The sequence below is a fragment of the Heterocephalus glaber genome, unplaced genomic scaffold, assembly GCF_053883595.1.
Source record: "Heterocephalus glaber isolate CG9 unplaced genomic scaffold, H.glaber_assembly_v1.0 deba00001813, whole genome shotgun sequence".
NCBI classification, from domain to species: domain Eukaryota; kingdom Metazoa; phylum Chordata; class Mammalia; order Rodentia; family Bathyergidae; genus Heterocephalus; species Heterocephalus glaber.
The window spans coordinates 2722434-2733401 of NW_028258484.1; the positions used below are offsets into that span (position 1 = coordinate 2722434).

At 49.9% G+C, this 10968-nt stretch overlaps 1 protein-coding gene across 1 annotated transcript in view; it reads left to right on the plus strand.

Annotated features, from left to right (window-relative positions):
• Myo15a (myosin XVA) overlaps positions 1 to 10814 on the plus strand; it is a 59445-nt gene extending 48631 nt beyond the window's left edge. Inside the window, exons 62-65 of the mRNA XM_087203918.1 lie at positions 1412 to 1545; positions 1966 to 2099; positions 3844 to 3984; positions 7477 to 10814. Coding sequence (XP_087060044.1) covers positions 1412 to 1545; positions 1966 to 2099; positions 3844 to 3984; positions 7477 to 7578 — 511 coding nt within the window. The 3' untranslated portion in view covers positions 7579 to 10814. The remainder of the gene's footprint in view (positions 1 to 1411; positions 1546 to 1965; positions 2100 to 3843; positions 3985 to 7476) is intronic.
• Positions 10815 to 10968: the final 154 nt, after the last annotated feature.

Below are 10968 nucleotides of genomic sequence, written 5' to 3' on the forward strand. Positions count from 1 at the left end.
ACCTGCTGTGCAAGCGCAAGGACGGGAGTTCGATCCCGGTACCAAAAAAAAGAGTAAGAGAGGAAGAAGCAAAAGATATGTTAGTATTGTTATGAAAATGGTTTTGACCTTCCCACTTTTTTGTTTTTGTTTTTTTGAGATAGGGTCTCAGCTATGTAGTTCAGACTGACCTTGAACTTGTGGCAATCTTCCTGCCTCGCCTCCCAACTGCTAGGATTACAGGTGTGTGCCACCACACCTATCTCAGACCTCCCAGATTCTTGACCACACTTTGAGAACCCCTACTATAAATCATGGTAAAATGAGCCAGGTGTGGTGTCCCATGCCTGTAACCCCAGCACTCGGGAGGCTGAGGCAAGAGAATTGCCATGAGTTTGAGGCCAGCCTAGGCTATATAGTGAGTGCAAGGCCAGCCTGAACTACATATACATGAGCGACCCTGTCTCTAAAAACAAAAAACAAAACCAAACCAAAAAAGTAATTCTCCTGCTTCCACCACTCTAGTAGTGGGATTACTGATATGAGCTGCCATACCTGTTGAGGTTTTACTTTTTACAAGGCATTCTACATGTGTATTATTTAAGGTATTTTTCCCAACCACTCTATGTTTCCCTTTCACAGATAAGGAAACTGAGGGTTGCTGAAGTACAGCTAGTTGGTGTGGGGGGAACATGATGCAAACCTGGGGAAGCTGGCTTCAGATGCCAGAGCAGCTCTTACTCCAGATGTGCAAAAGAGGAGAGATGTTACCAAGGAGAGCTGTGGGGGAGGGGGATCCCCTGGCTTTCTCCCAACACTTGTCCCACTGAAGCTGTGATGGGCTAGGACTGCTGTTGATATTCTGCAGGTCTTTAGGAGTAAAAAAGCTGCCCTGAGGGAACCAACATGTGTGGCGGGGGGGGGGCGGGCGGTGTGCTAGGGCAGAAAGTGAGGTGGACCCAGCTGATGGCCCCTAGGCTCAGCCCAGAGGCCTAGCCTCCCCTGCCTCATCCTCTGCCCAGTTTCCTATAGCTGCTTTTGCTTTGATGTTTCTCACAGCCCCATGTCTTGCTCCCCTTCCAACTTGAGCTTTTCTTTGGAGGTAGGAGCTACAAAAGACAAACCCATGTTGAGTTCAAGTCTTGTTCCATACACCAACTCAATTGCCATGTGACCCTGGACTCTTTGGTGAACTTCTCAGAGCCTCAGTTCCCTCATTTGCAAATAATGGTCCTAATGAAACTGGTAATGATTGAGCACCAGATGTGTACCTAGGCACCGTGGGATCCTTGGCACCCCTGTAATCCCCTGTTATGGTCTGCACTATTTACTTTTCCAGGGAGGTATATCATCATGTCCACTTTGCATCATACCTGCTACACAGTGGGGATTGAATGGTGGGTGCTCAGGACCTTGTGTTCTCCACACACAGGCGGGAGGTCCAGGAATACATCCCAGCCCAGCTGTATGGAACTATGGCTGGCTCAGCTTGGCTCAACCTGATTGGCCAGCACAGGCAGCAGACCCAGGCGCTCAGCCCCCACCAGGCCCGTGCCCAGTTCCTGGGTAAGAACCGAAGATGGGGGACATATGGCTGAGGAGATCATCATGTGGGGGAGGTACTGGAAGAGGAGATGGAAGCATCTTTTTCTTTGCCCAAAAGCATTTTCAGTGCCAGCTGAGCTGCCCACCTGCCTGGAGAGAAGACTTTTTCATATTCTCCCAAAGGCATCACCTGGGCTGGGGTAACTCTGCATAGAAAGAGTAGGAAGTGAAGAAGAGCCTGGATCAAAAGTAAGAGGAGAGGACCAGGGATTTAGCTCAGTGGTACTGCGACTGGCTCACAAGGTACCCCGGTACCAAAAAAAAAAGTAGAAGGAGAGATGAGGAGGAGGAGGGGCCAGAGAGGTAGAGAGGAGGGAAGTGAGGATCATGGCTGTCATGGATGTGCTAACTGACTTGATAACACCCCTCTCCCTGCTGCAGGCCTCCTCAGTGCCTTTCCTATGTTTGGCTCCTCCTTCTTCTTCATCCAGAGCTGCAGCAACATTGCTGTGCCAGCCCCCTGCATCCTAGCTGTCAACCACAATGGCCTCAACTTCCTCAGCACCGAGACCCATGTGAGTGGCCTCAGTTTGGCCATGCCAATGTGTTCCTTGTGCTTGGCCTGCCACACTCTCCCAGGGGCCAAGATCACCAACTGTGGAAGACCAGCTCTACCACTTAACACCTACATGATCTCTAGCAAGGCTCTTCCCTCCTCAGAGCCTCACTTTCCCCATCTGGAAAATGGGAATAATGGTAAAATGCACTCCATAGGGCTGATTTTTTTTTTTTTTTTTTTTTTTTTGGTATTGGGGATTGAACTTGGGACCTTATACTTGAGAGGCAGGTGGCGGAACCACTGAACTAAATCCCCGGCCCTCCGTAGGACTGATTTTAAGGGGAAGTGGGACAAAACACATGCTAAGTTCTCAAATAGCACATTGGTCTGCTCAGGCTCCCCTGACAAAACACCACAGACTCAGTGGTTTATGAAACACAGGTTTCTTTCCTCATAGTTCTGGAAGCTGAATGTCCAAGATCAAGGTGTCAGTGGCTCTGGTCTCTTCCTTGGCTTGCAGATGGCCACCTTCTCATTGTTTCCTCATGTGGCCTTTCCTCTGTATGTATACGCCCCGGGAATCTCTGTGTATGTTGAGTTCCTCTTATAAGGATACCAGTTATGCTTAATTAGGGTCCACTCTGACAGCCTTGTTCTAATTTAATTACCTCTTTATTTACTGTCTGTAGTGTTGGGGATGGAACCCTGGGCATCAAACATGTTAGGCAGGGCTGGGGATTTAGCTCAGTGGTTCTGGCGCCTGCCTCGAAAGCGAAAGGTCCCAAGTTCGATCCCCGGTACCCAAAAAAAAAAAACCACCACAAAACAAAAACAAAAACAAAACATGTTAGGCAAGCACTGTACCACTGAGCCACACCCCTGGCCCCTTAATCTCCTCTTTAAAGGCCCTATCTCCAAATGTTCCAGGTACTAGGGCCTAGGACTCCACATAGGGATTTACAGGAGACACAATCATCCCATTACAAATAGGACCTCTTACCCTCTTTCTTATTTTCTGGATGAGGATTCTAGGCCAAGTAGGGGCAGGGGGGTGGGTGTTGGAGGTGATTCAAGGAAGCACTGGAGTGAGGAGGTGAGGCAGGGAAGGGGCAGAGATGATAAAAGCTGCATTACCATGCAAGTTGTCAATATGGGTGACTGGAGGTGGTCAGTCCAGCTGGGGACCCAGGACACCATAAAGCAATGATGGTGAATCTTTTAGAGCTTTCAGTATAATAAATAGCCTACTGCAGCATGCGTGGCATAGGTTCACCACCACTGGCTTACAGCATGCTTTTCTGTCCTGTGGGGAGGGAGCCAGGATGTCTGCCATCACTCCCCAGCCATCATCAGTGAAGGACTTCTTTTGGAGCATTACTTCTGCATCACTCTAGCTTTTCTGCATGTGGTCTGTTTCTTCCTTGGGCTAGTAAATAAAGCTCCAAACAAAGAGGTGCAGGTGTTCACATAAGGAGCTCTGATATGAAGGTTAAGGCACCAACAGCCCCCACTACACCCCTGTATCCTAAGCAGCATGAGCCATGCCTGGAAAACTGCAGATGCAGCATCAACACTGGTTGAATCACAGGTGATACTGACATCTAAGGTAGAATGATTTGCTCAAGGTCATACAGCAAGTCATTAGGGAATGGATACTTGAACTGGGCTCTCATTTCTGATCTGATTTGAAGGAGAAGGTTTGGCATGGTTAAGATTATCCCCGCCCACAGGTCTGTCTGGCTCCTTTCCTCCACTCCTAGGAGCTGATTGTGAAGTTCCCTCTGAAGGAGATCCAGTCTACACGGACCCAGCGGCCCACAGCCAACTCTAGCTATCCCTATGTAGAGATCGTGCTGGGAGATGTGGTGGCCCAGCGCATCATGCAGCTGCAGCTGGAGCAGGTGAGCCCAGGCCCTCTCCTCTTGTTCCTTCCACTCACTAGGCTCCTCCCTGGTCCTGGCTCCAGGGTGGGGTCAGGTCCTGGCTGTACCCCAAAGAGCACTCAGCCCAGTCAGAACTGCAAGTCATTATGGTGTTCCAGCAAGGTAACTTGATAGTACGGCCATGGGAAACGGCCCAGATCACTTGCAAAATCTCTGGGAGATCTTGAAGCTCCTTGAATGTTAAACTGAGAATCTAGGGCTTTTTCCTAGGAAGCCATAGAAGGTTGGTGAGTGAGCAGTTACACAGGTTTCAGGAAACTGACTGGGGCTGAGGCAAGGAGGTTAAATTGTAGGGGCTAGGATTGCAGTTGGGGGAAGTGGGCTCCCCTAGACAGATAGGAAAACTGAGACCCACCTACTTTGTGCCTTCTCAACTGTGATTGTCCTTAAAAAGCACAGGTATGGGCTCCCGTACAACTTTTACAGGCCCTTGGGGCAGGGCAGGACCAGAGTTTTCGCCTCATAGTAGAGAAAGGATAGAGGTCCAGACAAGGGGCAAAATCAGGGCTGGGCCACATGTAAACCCTTTCTGACCCTCCACATGCCCTGCTAAGAATGGGCCCAGTGGTGATTCCCAATGAAGAGTGGCTTTTCACTGCCTGTAAGGGACAGGACCAGAGCAAAGACCCTCAGTGAACCTGTGACTCAGGACAAGACTTCTACGTCCTCCTACCACACCCCCTACCTCCTTCCACATTGCTCCTTCTAGAGTCACCTAGCAGCCTTGCCCCACTTCCAAAATCCCTTCTCTGAGATCTTGCATTCTCCTCCCTCTTAGACCTGCCCTAGCACCCCTTTTTTGGTACCTTCTCCCCATACCTTTTCTGTATGTTGTAGTCTGTTTTCTCCTCCTAGTTACCCTATCTAGCCTCAAGGTTTTCAAAACCCTCTCTGCTGGAACAGCCCCATATTTCTGTCTCTGTCCCTGATACCCTGAGCTCTAGGCTCCCTCAGCATCACCCCTAGAGGCCAACAGACTTCTCTAGCTTATCTCCCCTTCCTCTCATTGCTGTGCCCTCATTTTACCTGACCCCCGACCCCATGGCCTCCTCTCCCAGCCTCTGCTGTGTGCTCATTCAATTACCACCCTGGCGTCTTCTGGGCACGTCAGGCTGAGCTTGCCCTCCTCTCCCTGACCCAAGCCCTTTATATTCACTATTCCTTTAAATGGAATACTCTTCCCTGATTCTTTACAGAGTTCCCTCCCTTTATTTGGGTTTCAGCACAAAGAGCCTCTCTTTCCAGGAGCCTTACCCAGCTCTCCTAATGACTCACTACCTCTACCTCAGTGATCCTAATGATGGCCTGAAAATCATTTAGGTATTTGTTTTCATATTGTCTGTCTCCCCAGTGGAATGCTGGCACCTAGAGAGCTAGCTCTGGCCATCTTGTTCGTGCTGTTTACACAGCATGGTGCCTGGCACATAGCAGATACTCAATGCCTATTTTTTGGATGCAGTGATGAATCGATGGGTGAATGGATAGATGAAGACTTTTTTGGCTTTTCCCCTTCCTTGTAGCAGCCTCTGCAAGGAAACTGCCACCTCTACCTATCTTACATGTCTTAGTTACTTTCTTTTCATTGCTGAAACAAAATATCCAACACCCAAAGTTAAAAGGGGAAAGGTTTGGGCCAGGGATTTAGTTCAGTGGTTCCGCCACCTGCCTTGCAAGCGGAAGGATCCGAGTTCGATCTCTGGTACCAAAAAAAAAAGGGGGGGGGTATTTAGCTCACAGTTTTTGTAGAGGCTTCAGTCCATAATCGGCTGGCTCCAAGGCAGGGTGGCACATGGCAGAAGGGCAACAGTTCATGGTGCCCACAGGGTAGCAAAAGCAACAAGGGACTTTAACAGCATTTTCCTGCCCCTTTTATCTTATTCAGACTACTTCAGTCGGGTAGCACTCACACCTTTAATCCTAGTGGCCTTGAGCCTAGCATTGCACCATGAATCAGTTCCAGCATCACAACTCTAGATCCAGCCACCTCCAAAAAAGCCCCATCTCATTCAGTGAGGCTTTGGGGGGACATCTAAACACGAGCCATAGCAGTATGTGTGTGTGTGCGTGTGGGGAAAGGGGTGCATCTGGAGTATCTCTGTATAGCAGGCTCAGCACTGACTGCAGGAATACTGATGTGACTGAGATTCCTTTGGCCTTGGCCCTTGAAGAGCCTTGAGTCTCAGCTATGAAAGAATCTTTCCAGTAAACCATGATCAGGGTTGGGTATCCAAGGGACCTGTGCCCCACAGGAGGTAATCTGGGAGGGCTCCCAAGGGAAGGTGGTTTCTGAGTTAAGCTGCATTGCCACCAACAGTCTTAGGTCCCCAGTCTTTCTACCTCCAAAAAGCTGTATGATGGGATCACAAGGCCTCCCTGCTTATCTTTGAGCCTCAAATGTCCACACCTGTCAAGTTGGGCACTACTTAGAACACAGCAGAGTGTGGGTAGGCAAAAGATTGCCCATACTGATTTAATTAGCTGGGGTGGCCCCCAGGGCTGGGTTGGTCACAGATAAGCCTCACAAAGAACAATGCACTGCAGAGTGTGGCCTCAGGCCTCTCAGCACCAAAATTTAAACCCTGTGCCTACAAGGGTGTTGTCAGGGCAAACAGTTTCACAGCTCTGGACCTGTTTCCTCACTTGTGGAACTGATGTCATAGTGCTGCCTCTTAGGGACACTGGAGGGATTAAACATAAAGCTTTCAGAAGGAAGCCTGGCACAGTCAGCCCTCAGTGAGTATGGCTGTCACAATTTTACCATCTCCTAGAGCAGCTTCTGTCACCCTAGGAAGTCCCTGAGGGGCTTCCCACACTAGTTTTGGTCTGTGAGCCGCACTCACAGATCAATTTTCTGAAATTCCCTGGTGCCTTCTCCTACCCTCCTGCAGCTGGGAGCCCTAGGGCTGGGTCACTTGCCTGTTCTAGACTGTGGGTTCCAGGGGATAACCATGGCAACACATAGTCAGATACTTGGCATTTATTGATTGGACTAATTTTGAGGGATTTGCTAGGGGTGGAATCCAAGAACTCAGGTGGGACCACTAAGCTGTACCCCAGCCCATGGATTAATATTTTTAAAATTTAAAGAGTGTACATGCAGTAAAATTGCATTGAATCCTTTTCTCAGCCCTTTGAGGTAGGGCCAGATAAACTGAGACCCTACAGATAAGGCTGCTGAAGCTCTGAGAAGGGAAGTAATTGGCTCAGCTCACATAGTGCTGTCACCACAGGTCCCTTGGTTGCTTGCCCTGTCTGCCTTGAAGCCCACCATTCTGCCTTCCCTCTTTTTATGCTCCTCCAAGCACCCTTTGGGGAGGGCTGTATAAGGATTCCTGTGAAGATGGTGATCTCCACCCCTCTCCCATCTATGTCTCCATTTCGCACATCCCACCAAGGGTGAGAGGGGGAAAGAATGAGGTGGGCGTGGACTGTCACCTATGTCCCCTGCAGGGTCTGGAGCTGTGTCGTGTGGTGGCTGTGCATGTGGAGAACCTGCTCAGTGCCCGGGAGAAACGGCTCACACTGCCCCCCAGTGAGATTACCCTGCTCTGACATGGCCTCTAGCCCTCCAGGTACCTTCTGCTAGAAGACTCTGTGTGGCCTTAGGGAAGCCACTGGACCTCTTTGAACTGGTGACTCCCGGAAGGGGCCAGAACCTTGAAGGAAAGCACAGGAGGAAGGAAGAGCAACCCACAAACCCAAGAGAACTGATCCAGAGTTGGGTTAGAGTAACAGCATGCAGATAGGAGAAACTCTCAAAGGCTGGCCCACAGTACAGGAACTCATAGGCCTCCTGCTGGGTGCCTGCCACAGACCCTGCTTCTGATGCCCCTAAGGCAGGGAAGCCCCACAACCCTGCATGTGGTTTACTCAGGGCCTGATGTTTGAATCTACACCAGCGTCACCTCCCAGCCCCCCAATGTCTTCCTCAGGTGTGTTGAACCTTGTGCTGCCTCTCAACCTAGACCTGTGACCCTTGGTAATTTCTGTTCCTGGTAGCCACTTCCTCCATGATGTTGCTAAGTGGCCAGACAACAAGCCAAGGTAGGAGGCAGGAATTGGAAGCAGAGCTGTGCCCTACTCACTATGATCAGCACTTCAAGAGAGACATCTACCTTTGTTCTCCCTGTAATGTCTGTCCCTCTACTCTGCACTCCTTGGGTAGCCCCAACCCCATGCCCCCACCACTGGATGAGCCACACAAGGTTCAAGAGTGGTAATAAGGAAAAAGAGAAGTTTGGAAAAGAACTTCCCAGAGATGATACACTAGGGTTGAGTTTTGAAGGATGCCTAGGAGTGTCTTAAGAATAGATGGAAAGAGGGCCAGAGATTTAGCTCAGTGGTGCTGCTGCCTGCCTTGCAAGCGCAAGTCCCCAAGTTCAATCCCTGGTACCAAACAAAACAAAACAAAAACAAAATAGATAGAAAGGAGAGGAATAAATATTCCAAACAGAAAACTGTGCTTCTTTGCTGTATCCCCTGGAGCTTTGGACTTTGCCTAACACAGGGTAGGCACTTATAAAAATACTTGTCATGTACATGAAAGAATGAATGAATGAATGTGAATGGCAAGTGCTAGTGTATTGGGAATCTTGGAGGAGGAAGCACTAGGCTTGGAATTGGAGGATGGACAGGTAGTGGAGGCATAACTACAGAAGCAATGGCATTAGAGAAAATTTATTTACTCATTCAGCCATCCAATGTCTATTAAGTATAATGCCAGGCACTTGGAGCTGCTTAGGGTCAAGTGACTAACAACAAACCATTACACCTGTGAGTGGGGGCTAGCCTGGTAATGAGGGGAAGGACCCACTCATGTGGGGGTCCTGAGACTAAAGAAGCTGTCAAGGGGGAATGGGGCTTGGCTTATCAGGCCATATTATGGATTTAAGACTTTATCCCAGAGTCATGAGACCCCCTGGAGGGTTTGCCAGTGGGGAGCAAGGGTTTGGCAACCTGCTCAGATTGTATTTTGAAAAACCCTTCCCATCACAAGGGCAGGGAGTGACTGTAGGAGGCAGGGAGATCAGGGGAGGCTGCTGTAGGCTCTAGGGGATTGAGAAGCTCTGTGGCATGGCTCCTAGTAGTGGTGGCAGGGGTGGGGAAAAGGTGATAATGTGGGAGGGATTTAGGAGGTCCAGCCTACAGGCCGGAGTTGGGGGGTCAGTGGGACCATCCTAGGAAGGATCAAGGAAGAGCCCTTGACACATATGCTCTGGCTGTTGCACTTCGACCAACTACTGACTGCCTCAGGTTGGCTCCTACAGTGCCACATGCGGAGGTGAGGGGAAGAGGGCAGGAACCAGCAACTGCCTGCTGTCAATTAAGTGACCACTGCCAGCCAGGTGTGGTAGTGCATGCCTGCAACACTGCAACAATCCCAGCTCTTAGGAAGCTGATGCAAGAGGATCACCATGAGTTCAAGGCCAACCTGGGCCACATAGTGAGTTCAAGACCGGCCTGAACTACATGGTGAGACCCTGTCTCAAAAGACCAAACCAATGCTCAGGGGCACTGCACCTGCCTTGCAAGCTTGAGGTCCTGGGTTGATCCCTGGTACTGGGGAGGGGGAAAACAAAAAACAAAAAAACAACCATTGCCAAGGTGGCTGTACCTCCAGTGACTCACCCTGCTGCCTCCTGGGGGTTTTTTCTGTCCTTGAGCCAATGCCCGGCTCAGTGCAGGGGTTCCACAACAGTGGAATGGGCTCCAATGTGAAGCATCCCAAGCCTCTCCTCTGTTCTACTCTCCCATTTTCAAAATACAGATCACACACAAGGACATCCATCTGTAGGTTAACTACTTTTGCCCTGAAATCTTTTCCTCACTCAAGCTAAACTATGCAGCTCAGGGAGGGATGACATGGAAAAGAATGAAAAGGAGACACTTTCGGGTTTCAGAATACAAGTAGACTACCGTGTCAAAGAGGCCACTTGTAAGTGGTTCATCCAGGTGGCACTGCCCCAACTGGTGCAGCGTACAGCAGAGAGCTGCCAGCTGAAACTGGACAAACTGTAAACCTGAGAGTTAAATAAGTGATTGAGACACAACTTAACAGAGCCTAATGGGATTCTCAGTTGACAGATGAGGAAACTGAGGTCCAGCCTCGAGATCATCAATCTCTTCTACTTAATATATATGACTTGCTTTCACCTTTAAGATCACTTTATGAGGTGGGAACTAACGTTATCCCCATTTAACAGACCAGAATTTGAGAGGGCTGCTAGACATAAGTAGATTAAGGCTCAATAAATCAAAACAAAAAATATGGTAGGAGGAACTGGTATTCCAAGTGGCAGAAACAGCCTGGGCAAAGGCCAGGAGGAGGGACAGGGTATGTCTGTACCTAGGACTAGGCGAAAAGAGGGCGGAGGAGGCCAGCCTGGAAGGGGTCCAAACAAAGGCCTTGAGCGCCAAGCAAAGCGGCTGAACTTTATCCTGGGGAGCTATGGGAGGTTTTCGGGCAGCCCACGCCATGCCATCTGCTTCACAACTTTTGAATGATTTCTAGTAAACACTCATAGCGCGGCTGCATCTGTGCACCTACTTCTCCCATTGTCATCCCGGGAAAAGTTGCCCCATACTCTCAACCAGTCCCCCCCCCCCAGCTGCGCACGCGCCCGCCGCCACCGGTACGTGACTAATGGAACGTCTGCGGCGGCGGCGGTGGGTGAAAGTGCCCAATGAGGGTTCAGCTCAGAGTTAGGCCCGATGCCCTTGGTCCTAGTTTGAGAAGTTTCCGCCAGTGTCAGAAGTTTCTTTAGGCGCCCTGAAGGATTTCCTCCGGTGTGGCCTCCATTCGGGCACTCATTTAGCCACCCATTTGCTCTTCGGGGGTCCTCGCCGCCCTCCTCTCAACTAATTAAGTGATGGACGCAGTAGCCAAGGAGACTGTCTGATTGACAGGCATGCTAACCAACCAAGTTGTGAAAAGTGCAGTCT